The sequence below is a fragment of the Macrosteles quadrilineatus genome, unplaced genomic scaffold (genome assembly GCF_028750875.1).
Source record: "Macrosteles quadrilineatus isolate MER2022 unplaced genomic scaffold, UCM_ALF_1.0 Scaffold_9__3_contigs__length_116548681, whole genome shotgun sequence".
NCBI lineage: Eukaryota > Metazoa > Arthropoda > Insecta > Hemiptera > Cicadellidae > Macrosteles > Macrosteles quadrilineatus.
In genome coordinates, this window is record NW_026542602.1 from 56,317,710 (window position 1) to 56,333,935 (window position 16,226).

At 32.5% G+C, this 16,226-nt stretch overlaps 2 protein-coding genes across 2 annotated transcripts; one reads left to right on the forward strand and one right to left on the reverse strand.

Moving 5' to 3' along the window:
• Positions 1 to 1,026: 1,026 nt before the first annotated feature.
• Positions 1,027 to 2,934, forward strand: LOC129001928 (uncharacterized). The gene is made up of 2 exons (XM_054429364.1): positions 1,027 to 1,145; positions 2,619 to 2,934. Exons 1-2 carry the CDS (start codon positions 1,092 to 1,094, stop codon positions 2,877 to 2,879), a joined length of 315 nt encoding a protein of 104 aa, XP_054285339.1. The 5' UTR covers positions 1,027 to 1,091; the 3' UTR covers positions 2,880 to 2,934.
• A 457-nt stretch (positions 2,935 to 3,391) lies between these two features.
• Positions 3,392 to 16,043, reverse strand: LOC129004062 (ras-related protein Ral-a). The gene is made up of 6 exons (XM_054432441.1): positions 15,978 to 16,043; positions 14,003 to 14,115; positions 10,579 to 10,700; positions 7,309 to 7,395; positions 6,772 to 6,946; positions 3,392 to 5,661 (listed from the first exon to the last, which is right to left on the reverse strand). Exons 2-6 carry the CDS (start codon positions 14,105 to 14,107, stop codon positions 5,545 to 5,547), a joined length of 606 nt encoding a protein of 201 aa, XP_054288416.1. The 5' UTR covers positions 14,108 to 14,115; positions 15,978 to 16,043; the 3' UTR covers positions 3,392 to 5,544.
• Positions 16,044 to 16,226: the final 183 nt, after the last annotated feature.

The window sequence follows — 16,226 nt, forward strand, 5'->3', positions numbered from 1 at the left end:
TTGAATCATCCCGCCAAACGGGTGCCGTTTAACCGGACCGGCGAAATGGGATAGTGTGGCGCCGGCCTAAAACTTTGTGATTGTTTATTTGGCCATTATTTTTTTCAATTTCTAATTTGATATAATACATCTGTAACTAGGCCTTTTGATGAAACTAGACATTCCATCCCCATGTTAAAGTTGTCACCAGTTGATCTAAATGGACATAGTGCAGTGAGCCAACGATGGATTGCACTTGTTAGAACTTGTGTGAGATTATAAGAACTTTTATGATATTATATATATATATATTATAACTAAAAAAAATTATTCTGATACATTAAGAAATATTTAAAGATTTCTCCTTAGCAAAATTGTTGTGTTCCTTCTAACTTAAAATCCTTACTACTACTCGCTCTTCTCATTGTTTTAAATAAATTAAAAATATAAAACACCTGTTAATAAAAAACAAAAACTAACAAATTAAAATTATGATATCTGGTGTTGATAAATCTTGAATGAGTGCTATAGAAACAAATGAATTTCCAACAGTGCTATTGAAAATTACTGATTTTTTTATCATAGTTGAAATGATAAGATGACTAGGCCTACTTATTGAGTTAAAATTATAGAATCCTTTATGTTGGGCCAACTTTATCATTAACAAAAAATAATGTATTAGTGAATTTTTAACTCTGGTGCAATCTGTGACCCGCTCACAAAACTAAGTATTATTTTTTGATAAAAAAAAACACTGTGACAGCTTGGATGTATAATTCAATATCCTAGAGTCAATGAATAAAATAAATGTGTAATAATAATCATAACATCTGCCATTAGTCAAATGGCCTCTTAAAAAGAAGCAGTTTCCATCATAGACAATTCATACTTTTATTTCCTTGTCTAATTGTTTCTCAACTTTTTACACATTGAGCAGCAAAAATGTTTCACCGTGAGTGTAAGGGCAGCCAGTTATCAAGGCTCTTATATATACACATCGCTATCAGTTGTAAATCACACTATTGCAATTATCTGCGGAAATGAAATACCAGGCTAGTCGGCCAGGTTCTGTCCCAATAACTATGTGGTTCTGATTAGTTTAAAACTTTATCATGATTAAACGTGCTGTGATAATGATATATGCTTTCTTATCGATAGTTTTACTGGTAAGCTCTTCGTAATAGGTGATTTAGTGGGTGATTTTTTAAATCATAGATTAGTGGACCGCTTGATTTTGGCGGAGGGTTTTTTAAAGGATTAACAGGACTTCCGATAAGTGGTAAAATTTGTATTTCTGTAATCTAATGTTTGAGGAAAATGTCTCTAAATTAAAATGTCCATCATTAGGATTTTTTACAGCTAGCGTTTTTTTGCTTTAGTTGTGGGCGATTTCTGTTGAAGAACACATCAATCAAGAAATGTTTTTGGGTTAAGAGAAAGGTTTTGGTTAAAAGAAAGAAGAATATTTGGGAATTGGGTGCTGAAATAGTGACGTATACATTACCCAAAACATCCGACTCAACCATTTTCTTTTTTTTTCTGACACCAAATCTTCTTTAATTATTTCAGAAATTACCTTACCTAGACACCGAACTGTAAATATATTTTATACATTTTAGAATTAGTTCAATACACCTTGGCAAAAATTTAATGCTACGCATCCTCCCGTCCTAGTCCTAATTTTTAACTTTAGATAAATAATTGAAAATGTAACAATGCTCTTGAAGACAAAGAAATTCTGCTATCAGTAAAGCTACACATAATTTTAAATGTTTCTTATATTTGGATAAAGATAAACACCTGCAGAATTAACTTAATTTCTGCTGAATAACACGTTGATGCTAACACTAATAACGACCAAACACAGCTTGTCATGTATTGTAAATATTATTATCGATTTTTAAAAGTGGACCCGTGTGCAAATTGTGCAGCTGGATATTGCTCAAAATTCATAAATAACAACTAGGGGACCTGTGCGCTATTGAGCAGTTTAATATAGTCCAAACTGAATCAAGTGCCCATGTCCATTTAATTTGCCTTTTCAAGGCATTCTACTCTACTTAAAAAAAAGAACTAGGAGTAGCAAAACAATCTCTTAATTGGTTTACGTCATATCTCACTGAAAGATCTCAATACCTAGGAATCACTTGCCGAATTACAATAGAATTATTAAATCATGCTCAACATATAAACCAATAGTTTTAGGAGGGCTCAACAAAAAGATGTAAAAATGTGTATTTTTAGATGGACTTCATTTTGTATATTTAGCTTTTTCCTGTATCTCTAATAATAAAGTCACTATAGCCAAAAATATAGAAATATGCCGCCATTTTCCTATATGGCGGCCGTAGCACAGCTTCAATTTTAGGGGACTTTTAGTATGTTCAAAAGGAAGGTAAACCCAACATTTGTACCAAATTCACCGGTTGTGCTAATTTTTTTTAGGTTTATGGAATTTTTGCTTATTTTTACTGCACTACTAGGAAATTACCTTTTTTTGTATCATAAGCTTTAAAATGACACCTCAATTAATGAAGATCGGTTTAGTAGGACAGCTAGAAAAGGGATGTAACAGAGAAAACCTTTTTTGTTTTAAGTATAATTATAGAATATTGTTTGTAAATTATTTTTCATTACAGCAAATACACTTGTCAGAATCCACAGCTGACCCCGATGCTCTACCGGACCCCGACCCAGATCCAGCGTTCCGGTTGATCCAGTTAGGGAACGGACCAGTACTGTCTAGGATACTATCCGGAGTGTTAGCTCTGGTATTGAACCTGGTGATCGGGTTGGTACTACTGCTGCTCAGGACGCTCGGTTTGATCAACATTGATGTCGACAAATGCCTCAAATGTTTTACATGCGGCCTTAACATTTGGGATGGATGCTGTTTTTAAGACAAGCTTGGTATGTTTATACGAGTATTTATGCTAAATATATATTTTAAGTACACATTTTTGTTATATTTATATCCTATATGTTGTTTAAGTTTGACTAAGCAAGTTCATTTAAAGGTTTAATAAAAACTAAATTAAAGATAAAAGTTCATGATTCTGTACATATTTACAAATAATTATTAACAATAAATGTGGACTATTTTTTAATTTTTTTTTGTAGATGGCCCTATAATGTATGTCTGGGATACCAATGTATGTAATTATCAGGATACCAATAGTATTTTTAGCCAATTCATTTCATATTTAGAACCGTTTTTTAGCCTTAAATGTTCAAAAGGATTGGAGTTACATGTGTTGCATTTTGGTTTGAAGAAAAATATTTCAAATTGTAGTCTGCTATCAAGCTGATGAAATTTTATACTTTCTCAAATAACTCAATACATTAAACATTAAACAACCCAACCAACTATTACATGTTCTTATGCAACAAGGAAGAAACAATATACACCATATACTTGTAAATATTTACACATTTTTATTATAAAAACATGAATCAACGCATCCATACATTGTCATAATAAAGCCTAAGGATATAATAAATAACTCTTACCTTGGACCCCCTAAACTATTCGTTCTTTACAAAAATGTCTATGCTACACATTCACTTCATACACTCTTTAGAGCACTGTAAAGCCAACTTGAGTCTAGAGAAAATGCAATCCTTATAAATAACTTAAAGCAATAAAAATTTGGTTTTGATTAATAAATGTCTGTCACAGCCAGATTTTGTTGAGTATTCTTTGTGTTGAAGATACTTAATTTCACTAAGATTAGTAGAAATAAACTGCATGTCTACATTAATTGACAGTATTGAATATAAAAAAAATATTGTAAGAAATTACCGTTTTAAGGAAAAAATTAACTATTTTCTAAAATTTTACAGAATTGAACTTTCCAGTAAATTGAGTTTTTAAGTATCTTGAACACTTTGAACTGTGAACATCCTAGTTTTATTTGGATAGTCTACTAGTCAGACATAAACCTTTAACATAGATTTAATTGAAATAAAACAAATTGAATTACAATTAACAAGCGTTGTCTGCTGCATGTGTAATTTTATTATAACTTGAGTAACAACTTTAATATAAAGGATAAAAGAGACAGAATTTTGGATGTAAATTTACAAGCATGGGTAAAATTTGTGTTTAGAATCATAATATCAAGTGACAAAACAAATTATTTGTGGTAGGCTTGTTTATGGTTTCGTTAGAATAAAAATAAGTCAGTATTCTGTTTTTCCCTGATTAACACTTAGCGTTAAAAATTCCAACCAGTGTTTTGTCAACCGTGTAAATAGAATACAACCCACAACGATGAGTAATAAATTTAAATCGGTATTTTAGTTCATAAAAGCTTTAATATTGGTCCGTTCACAACTGGCACAATACCTTCTTTACCATATTAGTGTGAACACCAAAGTAATGGGTGCAGCAGATAATGCTCTTAATTCAAACTGACACTACCGACACAGTTTAACCAAAAATCAACAATTTTTAAACTGCAAACAAAACAAGGCCGAACAAAACATCACATTCTATTTTGAGACTAAATACTTGAACACATGTTATTCACTATACTTAAGATATACGAGTTCTTATACAATCGTAAGAAACCGAAGCTCAAAACCAGATTGGAAATATTTGTTCAAATCGGAACGTGCAAGGTAAGTATATAGAGTAAGGTAAAAATATTCCATACTGCTAGATAAAAGCTTAAACGACCGAGAGATTTAAAAAATTACAAAGTAACTATAAAACGCTAGGATGACAAGATGCAAGCGACAGCTTGAAAATGCTACAAAGTAATAATAAATAATACTAAATACGTAACTATAGGTTATACATGTGATTGTACATGTTTGATAACGTATTTGAAAAATACAAGGCAGAAGAATTTTATTGTAACTTAATAATGAGTAGAATACATTACTTGATTCAGTAACCTCAAGATCGGTAAATTCAGAGGCCATTTTAGGAATAAATAACTGTACAGAAAATCAAACAATGTCTATTGTTTTAAAATTAACAATGGCATAGGTAAAAATGTAAGTAATAAACACTAGTTTCTTAGGAGGAAAGAGCACTGAGCTTACATTAAAGAGGAAAACATTAAGAAAGAGGTAGATATTTGTCACATCCTAAAAATAGTTTTCAACCAGAGATAGCTCTCAAAACAATCACAATACTATACTTGATATGTTGGAATTTCCAAGAGGCTTCATAAAGTATGAAGCCTTCCAATATTTTAGTCCATTACTGACTTCTCTATGAACTCCCTGAGATAAATATTATGTACAAACTGTAGTGAACTTTTTGTGTCCTAACAAATGCCTGAATCCCATTTCTCAATGGTCAATCTGGTTTCTTGTTGGAAAAACTTTGAATCTTATATGAGTTAGAACTAAAACAGACATACAACAAACAATTTAAATTTGCAAAATACTACAAGTTAACGTCAAATTCTTCTGCCTTGCATATTCAATGTACTTTGGGCCGAAGCCCCGGCAACAAACAAGAGTAAAAAAAGAAACAGGCACGTTTGTGTGACGTTACTGTCCACCAAACTCGAGTCCCAACTCGGCAGAACACAATCCACTCACTTTTCTTTACAAAATCGTGCATTTTAATTTCTTCCGCTTGCTCTTGTCCTTGCCTTTGCCGTTGCTCAATTTGTTGTCTTCCATTTTTCTCGATCTGATTTCCCTCATCAGATCGAAAAACACCTGGAACAAGTTACCAGTGGTTGTATTAAAAGGCACAACCAGTACAACAACTAAATAGAAATCAAACATGTCATGTAGTCACTATATCATCAGTAGGAGCTTAAGTTTTTGAAACAACCTTTAGTTAAATGAACGAGGTGTAATCTAGGCTAGGAAATGAGCGAGTCAAAAAGTAATTTATGCCCAAATGGAAAGACTATATTGTTTTCTAACTGCACTATTTGTATAGCTAATAAATTCATTAAACAAAAAATATTTTACATTGTTTACCTTTATGAACAATTCTCTTAATAGTTTCTAGATGTGTAGTTTTTCTGTTAAATATGAACACTAATATTGCTATTTTGATGCACTATGTATTAATCCACCAACACATAATATAGTAATTAATCATTAAAATTACTGAAATATTTTTATTTCCTAATTTATTCTTATGTAAATAAATAAGAGGTAACATGAAAAGTAAAAAAAAAAAAAAAAAAACTATAGGCATACGGGGATATTTTTGTTTGTTGAATCTTTTTTCATCAGCAAAATCAGTGAACAAATTTTTAATTCATAAAGGGTTCTGCCTATATGTGGTCTGTAGTTTTCGCGTTGCAATAGACCCCTGAACTCAATAAACAAAAAATTACCTTATAGGCCTAAGATTAGAATAAGGGTTCAAATACACTGGGTAATTTATTTTTGTTTTGACAAATGCTATAATTTATCATTTTGCTATAGTTTATTTTTGTATCGAAATCAGTTACCTTTTGCGACCCTTAGTACAATCAACTAATTTTTATCTTATAAAAAGATAGGGCATTTGCCAGGAATTATTAAGGAAATTGACAGGAAAGCAGGCTTACCTTTAAATAAGTCCATAGAGACACATAAAACATCACAAAATTAAAAGTAGAAATTTTCGTGGTCACTGACCACTTTTTCAACCACTGGAGATTGGAGAAAAAACTTTTTCTCCAATCTCCAGTGGAAAATTTCAACTAATTTTTAGTGATATCTGTTATTCTGCAGTAAAATTTAAGCGATTCCTGTGGCTCCTGTTAAAACAATTTACACTGAAAAAAGGTTATGAATTAGCAAGTTTTACTGCTAAAAAAGTGCTACCTTGTCCACGTTGTCTCTAGTCTTGGCCGAGGTTTCCACATAAGGCACCCCCCACTCCTGCGCTCTGCCTAGTGCGTCCTGCAGCGAAACTTTCCTCTTCTCGTCCAAATCCCCCTTGTTGCCAACCAACAGGAATGGAATATTCTCATCGTTCTTCACGCGGAGAATCTGCTCTCTGAAATATTTATGTTAAGGTTAGAATTACAGTAATTAGAAAAGATGAAAAATTTCTAATTACCGGTAATGACCTGGTTTTCTTCCCATCATATTACAAGAAAGTGTAAGTTAAAGACTAGAATTTGAGAATAACAATTTAGGATCATATAATCAGTTTAAGAGAAACCCACAATCATTATTGGTAGTTTGATGTAGGCCTAACTAAAACGTTTCCAGCTAACTTCAGGCTAAGATTTGATGACGTTTTGGAACTTTTTGAAACTAACGTTTTGAGAGACTAGCTGAAAATCAGCTGTTAACGTTTTGTAACTGAAAGATAAGCTGAAAATCAGCTGTAAACTAAATTTGATAATGCTTTACCTGAATTCTTGTGTAGCTTGAAAGCTCTCATCTTCTGTGATTGAGAACACACACAAAAATCCTTCCCCACTTCTGAAATAGTTATCTCTGAAACAAAGACATTACATTGAATCAAAAACCTAATGTTAGAGCTTCATGTTAGGTTTTGGTGTGCCCACTCTAAAGCACTTTTATTTAGTTATCAAGAGTTTCCAACCAAACTAAAAACTATCAGCATGTTTGTGTTATTCTAACAACTAATATTTCCATCTAGATTTACAACATTTTTACATACTTATTTACTAATATATACACTAAAACGACCGTTCATAAAAAAACCTTCAGCACTTTTAAAACAAAAGTAACGAACAATTGGTTGAGGCATTAACCTTGAACAGCACAAACAAAGGCATCTGTTTCTTGTTCGTTATTGGTAAACAAATTGTACTGTTTATACCACCAGATGTTTGTTTGAAACTCATTCATACCAACATTAAACATTGTACTTTTTTGAAACACTGCTGAAGTTGTTCAGTTTTAAAGGGAGTGGTTAAATATTTGATTATGATAATCATTGAGATTATTTATACCTAATCTAAAATTATTGGCATTAGAAATTAGGCAATACCAAGAAATATTACAGATCTGACTTACTTGTCAACTTCTCAGAAACAGGCTTAGTATCTGAGTACCATGGACTTATTTGACAACTTAAAACTTACCGTTTGAATCATGGTATTATCTAAACAAACTTCTACGTTACTTTTAAAATTTGAATGAGAGTTTAAATAGCGTATTGAAGGGCATTTGTCTACCTTGGATGTTTATGAAAACCACCTAAATGTTGGACATATGCGATGTAAATTCGCTAAAAACTGAGACATGGTTAAATCTGTAAATTTAGGATAATTTACATAGGTATATTGACAAAATAGGCAAAAATTAAGAAACAAGAGCCAAGGTGCAAAGGGTCTATAATAAAAACTTTTTTACAACATTTAACATCATTCATTTAAACTTCCTCCTCAAATTAGACTAAAAACATACAAAAATTATTGATCATATCCAAACACTTTGACATTGGACAGAGATGCTTAACTGGGTATCCTAGCGATTAGAGAGCTTGTTATCTAATGGGAAAGTAGGTTTAACAATCAGTTTTCATGGTTTGTTGGGTAATCATTGAATTATCAGTTAGATGCAGTCTAACAACTGTTCTTATTAGTTGGAATAAATTACAAACTACTCTCTTGCGAAAAAGCTAAAATACCTAAAGCATAAAATACTGCTAACTTTTATTCTTTTAACAAAAAAATTTTAAGGTACCTTTTTACTATATCCTCTTAAAAATATTAAAAACTTTTTAAAAGTTTCCAATCGTCTATAACCCATAAGTAGGGCTATTTAGCCAATTTAAAAACAGCAGGCTACACTCAACGATAATACTTGCAATTTGGGCCAGATCTCTATTTATTGGCTGAATGCCAAAGACTCAACTATCCAATTCACATTTAACATTGTAACAGATTAGCCTACATTGTTTCTTCTTGGTTTGGACAATCTTAACGGCCGCATTCAAACCAAATGCTTCCGTCTTATACAAATGGTTTGCTTTAACCGTTTTCTTAGCTAAAAACTGTTTAATAAAATCAAATACAGTAATAGTCAAGTTTTATTTTCTTTTAATGTATATAATTTAAATGGTTTTTGTATTTTCATCCAAGTGGGAAAGCCAATAGGCTAATAGTATAGAAAAAGGAAATAAATAGGAGCTCTCAAACTACATTTTAAATAATTACGTTAACCTTTTGGTCAATTCCTAGGACAAACCAGCTGTATTTGAGTTAAATTTTTTCAAGTAAAAATGTATAGTCCAGTCAAGGAATGAGGTGTAGAGTGCGTGAGCAGGTAACTAAGCGATTCCTTCAGAAACTTGTTCAGGGGGCTTAGGGTGTTAACATACCAAAAGTCCTGACTCCTAGGTAGTGAGCCAGGGGGTGGAGAGGGGAAAAAGGTACGCATTTTGGGTTTTTTTTATTATATCTCAAAAACTATCAACTTTTTGTATACTATAGTAAATTATAAAATTGAAGAAGATTAAATTTTCTACAAGAAAAGTATATAGTGTGTTTATTTTGGTTCAACAGATTACGAGTTATAACTTATTTAATTGATATCTTATTAAAATCTCCTTCCATAAGAAATACATGTAAATTAGTATGCGAAATGGGGCGAATCCTATCCGCCCAAAGGAAATATAAATGATATTCTGGAAATCTTGACAAAATTTCCAGTAATTTGACACTTTAATCATTAAAATTGATCCAAAATTAAAGCGAGGGCGAGGTAACAAAATGTCGAGTTTTTTTATTGGAAATATAAAAAAAAAAACCTTAAATCATCCCATTTTTAAACGCTCACCCTCGCTTTAATTTTTGACAAAATTTCATGATTAAAGTGTCAAATTACTGGAAATTTTGTCAAGATTTCCAGAATATCATTTATATTTCCTTTGGGCGGATAGGATTCGCCCCATTTCGCATACTAATTTACATGTATTTCTTATGGAAGGAGATTTTAAAAAGATATCAATTAAATAAGTTATAACTCGTAATCTGTTGAACCAAAATAAACACATTATATACTTTTCTTGTAGAAAATTTAATCTTCTTCAATTTTATAATTTACTATAGTATACAAAAAGTTGATAGTTTTCGAGATATAATCAAAAAACCTAAAATGCGTACCTTTTTCCCCCCTCCACCCCCTGGCTCACCACCTAGGAGTCAGGACTTTTGGTATGTTAACACCCTAAGCCCCCTGAACAAGTTTCTGAAGGAATCGCTTAGTTACCTGCTCACGAATAATGAAACTTTTGTGATTTTACCTAATTAAATATCATAGTTACTCTCATTGCTTACCCATGATAAAGGTTGTTGACAAGCTAATGGGAGAAAGTATGTGTCAGATTGCTAATACCGTTTATTTATTTATTTCATAGCTTTGACAATGTCTATTGCACAATTGGATGTAAAAGGATTCTTATTCTTAAAACTATTAATATCACCACCTATTTGTTCTTGATTGCTGGTGATATTAATAGTTTTAAGAATAAGAATCCTTTTACATCCAGTAAAAAAAATCTTTTTTCCTTGTTTAAAAACTGAATCTATTCAGTTTTTAAACAAGGAGGCCCTTAAAATCTTTTGATTGAACCATTAATCTAACTGAGTTTTTTAATGACTACACCAAATTTTGTTGGAATAACAATTAGTTTCAACCCGGCATTACCTGATGGCGGCGTAGTCCTCCTGGCCGGCAGTATCTAGAATGTCAATCTGCACCTCTTCTCCGTCCAGAACTACTTTTTTTCTGTACGAGTCAGCTTTGGTTGGCTCGTAGTCCTCAACAAACTGAAAACAAGCAGTTAATCTAACACAAATTGTCTACTAATTCATCAAAAAAGGAAGACAGTTTTGTTTGTAATACAAGTCAAAATTTACTAAACACTCAATGTGAGATTGATTAAACTGTAAAAAATATATTTGAGCAAGATTCTTAGTAAAATGTAACATCTTTAAATAAGATAGGCCTATATCAAAAACAAACCTTTTTCAATTTTAGCTTGCAACTTTTAAAACTCACATTTCAACATAAAAATGCTGAATATAATTATTTGTTAAAAAACCTCTATTATTACTAAAAATATAATACTAGAGGTTATTAATACGTATAATACTAGGCTTAAGTGTATTCTGTCCAGCCTAAGTTTATGCAGAATAAAACCACATCAAAATTTTCTGGTTTAAATAAACTTTTTCTAACAATTAATATAAAAAGAGATACAAAATAAAGAAACCAAAATACTAAAATACATAATTTTTCAGCTTTTTAACATGAACAAGATTCAAAGATTTTTTCACAATGATTGAAAAAATGAAAATCTTAGTGTTAAGCCTAGTCTTAAGTTGAGTCATAATTGCACTACAACAAGTCACGTTGATTCACCAATGACAAATGGTATCAGCTGACAGCCAATGAGTTATGACTCATTCGCTTGTGGATAGGTTTACCATCAATCTCAAAATACAAGGAGGTTTGTTTAGATCCTTATTTTTATGTCCACACTATAATTTTCTTTTAAGAATTCAGTAAAGAATAAACTTTGACATAAGATACATTATAATCTGTTAGTTTATATTTAGGCAGGAATTTAAAAAACAACAGAATGAATCTAGAAAGCCGACACAATCACAGGAAAACATTCTTCACAAGATTATTTCAAGGCTGGAAGAGTTGTTGACAACATATTCCTTCTAATGCCTAGTCTACCTTCCTTCTAATACTAGGAACTTGAAATTGAGACTTTCCAATTTAATATATTTACCCAGTCAAGTATCGCCTTTTGTTTTGACACAACAGAGAAAATATTACTACTTTAATTTTAGTACACCTATCAGTTTCCCTTGTACCATTGGGTATATTAATTTATAATTCTTTTTAAAATTTACACTTAAACTTAAAAATGAAACTACTTGTTCAACATTGTATTGCAGCATAACATTTGTAAAATTAAGCAGGCAAATAACACGTAAGCCATGAAAAGCTTTACAGTTAAAACAGTTGGAGTGAAGAGCCCAACATCGAATAGGTTATAATAGCCTACTTGGTTTGTTATCCTAATTGAAATTAAATGAAATGTTTATTTGCCATGCACAGAATTTACATTAATAATTGTGACACATCACCAGAAAACATATGACACATTCGGGTTTTTTTTTACATAAACACATCATATTATACATTTGATTTATTAGTACATACAGTAAGTAGACTCCCTCTTATCCGGACACCTTTTAACCGGACATCGGTTTAACCGGACTACATTCGGCGGAAATGACATCTCTTTAACCGGACAATTTTTATCAGCACATTGGTTTAACCGGACTAGATCAGCAGGAAGTGGGCGGTACTGAAACGACTATTCTCATGGGAAAGAATTGAGACCAGGGATCACGTGTCTAAGTACAATGCTGTCCTAAATTTAAGTTGAATATCACAGTAAACGGTCTGTTTTAACGAGTTTTTGGGGACGTCGGTTTATCCGGACTGGCCTCGGTCCCGAGGAGTCCGGATAAGAGGGAGTCTACTGTAATTAGTAATTGAACTAAAAAATGAGGTCAGAAGTTAATAATGAAGAATTTATTACACACTGAAAGGGGTGTAGCTCAAGATTATTTGAATGCACATTAAATTTATTTGGTCCCTGCGCTATTAATCCATGTAACAAACCAAACAAAAAGTCGCAAACAAGAAAAAAATATTTTTGTGGAAAAATTAACATGGCATTTGAAAATTTTTAATGTGATAGCCTATTTTATATCTTTAGTTCAGGAATGATAATTTAAAGGACATTAGATAGTTCAGGCACACCATGTATAATTCCTTTACAACACAGGACAGATTCCATTTGAACACTTAAAAATTCAAATGAGCAACAGAAAGAGTCACACACTTCAGTGAAGCTATTCACCATTGTCTTCTAGCCTTGGGTATTCAACACACCCAGCTGACTTTGGTAATCAAAAATCGTTTTTGGTTGGTCGATAAAGTAGGTTAAAATTACACTTCATGATGTTCAAACTAACAATTTTGTCCTAGCAAACCATATTTTTTAAATGAAAGCAATTTTGACCTATTTCCAGGTTTTTTTGTTTTGTTTTAAGTTACTTAAGCATGTAAAAGAAGCTTAGTGGTATTATATTGTGGAATTTAAAAAGTACTGTAGTTAATTTATTGATAGGTGACAGCTAGATGTCAACAGTAAATTTACAATTACTAGGTGGGGCATACCATGTTTTTGATAAAATGTTCATCAAAGGCACTTAGTTTTAAACTAAAACCACGTGTGCTTATTTAAGATTATAGTGATTTAGAACAAATGGTATTTTTTGTTTTGTTTCACTAAGCTCAATTCAACAGTGGAATATTGTATCCTGTAGATTAATAAAGACTTTACAAGATTAAATCTCGAAAGCTGATGATGGTGGTTTTAAGTTACTGACTCTAAAACTAATTAACTAGGCTAATGATATTATTAGTTATTTAAGCGTAACAAATCAAGCTTAGTAGAAAAAGATAGTATGGAATAGTTTGTGAGATAGAAAAGAAGATAAATTGTCAAAACAAACCTAAACGAGGGTGATAGCTACTATTAGACTATTTCTAAACTATTAGTTCTGTCGTTTAAAAATTTTTATTATGATGCCTTTGAAATCGTACTGGACTTAGGTGTTTACCAATAAGACTGCATAGCTACTTTACAATAAGATACCTTAATAATTAGGAAACTATTTTACTGATGACAGATAATTTTTAAGGAACTGGATAGTCAAAATGCTAACGACAGTACATTGTCTCTAATTTAATTTTTACAGAAATCAACCTAGGCCTAATAGCTAATAGCTGTTACCCTAGTGCGTCACCCCGTTTTACTTCATAAGTATTAATAAAACTATTGATTGGTCAAGTTAAGCTGAAATAAACAAACCAGAATACAGTAGCCTAATAAAAACAAATAACTGTTAAAATGGAAACTGCTTCAGACACACATTAAGTTGAAACAAAACATGTTGTGTCTAGAAATTATGTGTCTCATTCATCAGTTTAACTTTCAATTAAAGAGTAAGAATATCAAATATATCAACCAACTAACCTCATCGTACATGAATTGTAGAGTAAGTGCAGATTTGCCAACACCTCCACTTCCCACCATGATCACCTTGTGAAGGGCTGGTTGTGTGCTTGGCTTCTTTGACATCTTTGAACCTGCAATAGATCAAGTAATAAATTACACTTTTTTTAATGTCAATTAGCTTAGGTACCTACTAAAATTCTAGAACCAATTTGCGGCAGACGTGGTGAATTGGTACTTTCGTATTAAGGCCACATTATTTTAGAGGGAATTGTTTACCGGAGACCAATATTAACTACATAATTGGAAAGAACATAGGTACTTTAATTGACTTACTGTCCAAATTTGACATGATTGCGATTAGTGGCCTTTGGGTTCTTCCTCCCAGAAGGCAACGATGTCGGCGAGGATTGAGTTGAATGCGTCGCCGCAACTATAGCTGCCACATGTACTCCAGCAAGTAGGTATACAGTGCGCTGCGGCGGAAATGTTAGGTTGCGTTATAATAAATATCTTTGTAGGACTTTCCTCGTTTTGTTATGAACCAAACGAAACCAGATGAGTCATAACTCAGGACACTGACGCAGATATACAGGCAGTGATGGATGATGTGTGCGCTCCGGTCAACAACCTGTCCTTGGCCTACTTGGAGGGGATTTGTTGGGCAAAAGTATGACTCATCTCATCTGGTATCGTTTCGATTCACGAAACGAGGAAAGCTCTACAAACATATTTATGATAACCCAACCTAACATAATCTCCGCAGCGTGCTGTATAAGAGCGGCCTCCATATACTACGTAAGTACCTATATATAATAAAGCTGTTGGGGTTACAACTGCAGATTTAATCATTAAACTGTTTAACGATATCATGAGAAAACTTAAGGGAAATTTCTATATCTTGGTAGAAAGATTATTTGAATAGCCTATTAATGAGTTTAAATGCTTTACTCTCAGCCACACAAGGAATAATGAGAAACTTGTAGCTTTCTATTGGATTCAAGACAACGAACATGAGTGCTCACGGGGCATTTCTAGTTAAGCTACATCTGGTTATAGTTCAAGCGACAATGTTGTACGTAGTCAAAGTACTAGAAGACAAAAACCTACCAGCTCCAAAAGGGTGAAAAAAGGGACTAAAGGGGAGGTTATTTCACATTTGGATAGATAAACTAACAACTGGATTGTAAGTTCTACAAACCAATAAGAAAATATCGATATAGACCAATTTGTATATACCAAGGCAAAAATGTGGTTCGGATTCCACTATTAACTGTAGGTCCCTTAGTTGCCATTAGCTGTATGGGCTATTAATTAATAGCTGTGTCTAAGGAATGTCGGCCTTAGTCACTAACAAGACTAGGGCCTATAGTCCTCGCCACCCTAAGTTGAGGCAGCCAAAGGCCGCTCTAGATATACGCCAAGCGGCCTTGGGCTGCCTCAACTTAGGGTGGCGAGGACTATACACAAGATCGAGTCACTCATCCTACACTCATCTCCATTCATACTTTGCCTTAAAATACCTACTTTGTATGGTCGCCATTTAATAAGGAAGAAAGAAAGAAAGAAAGAAATACTAAGTTAGTTACTGATAGCCTACTGGGCTGGTTTTCAAATTAACTGGATATTTTACAGATGAAGATCTAAACTCAAGCCTAGAGTTAACTTAAAAGGGGTATCAGGAACATCAGGCCGAGTGCAATTTTCTGAGAATAAGTTATTAGGATTACATTATTGTTATTTATATGCACGTTTATGTTCATCTTTAGGTTTTATTACATCAGTTACCGCTCTTATGATCTATATAATAGTAGTAATGCAGTAGCATTCTGGTTAGGTGCCCATTGAACTGGTGGCAAGGCAAAAGAGGCGTTGCCACTTATGACTGCAAGAGCCACTCCCTAAACAAAAACGAAATAGATCCAAGCTAACCACCAATTTATTATATTTTAAATAAGGGTGAATCAAACTTTGATGAGATAAATATCATACATACCTTATGTAAAATATCTCAAAATACAAGCTACAAACACTTTTCAACTAGCAGAACGCCAGAACAACTGGCCAACCAATAAACAAAATTTGTCACTAATAAACAGGGTGGCCACTCACTCCGCAAAGTTATAAGAAAATCGGCCTTCTAAGCATTGAGTAGATACGTATGTTTCAACGCTGTAGTTATAGTTTAAGCTTAAAATAATTATTCGCACATAGAGTTAGATTTATTGTAATAAAATCTTCCCAG

Excerpts from the sequence above, each read along its gene's own strand:
- LOC129001928 (XM_054429364.1), top strand. The coding sequence starts at position 1,092 with ATGATTAAACGTGCTGTGATAATGATATATGCTTTCTTATCGATAGTT. Across the intron at positions 1,146-2,618 it reads TCTTATCGATAGTTTTACTG|CAAATACACTTGTCAGAATC; the intron begins GTAAGCTCTTCG and ends TTTTCATTACAG.
- LOC129004062 (XM_054432441.1), bottom strand. The coding sequence starts at position 14,107 with ATGTCAAAGAAGCCAAGCACACAACCAGCCCTTCACAAGGTGATCATG. Across the intron at positions 6,947-7,308 it reads CAAGCTACACAAGAATTCAG|AGAGCAGATTCTCCGCGTGA; the intron begins GTAAAGCATTAT and ends TAAATATTTCAG. Across the intron at positions 5,662-6,771 it reads CTAGAGACAACGTGGACAAG|GTGTTTTTCGATCTGATGAG; the intron begins GTAGCACTTTTT and ends AACTTGTTCCAG.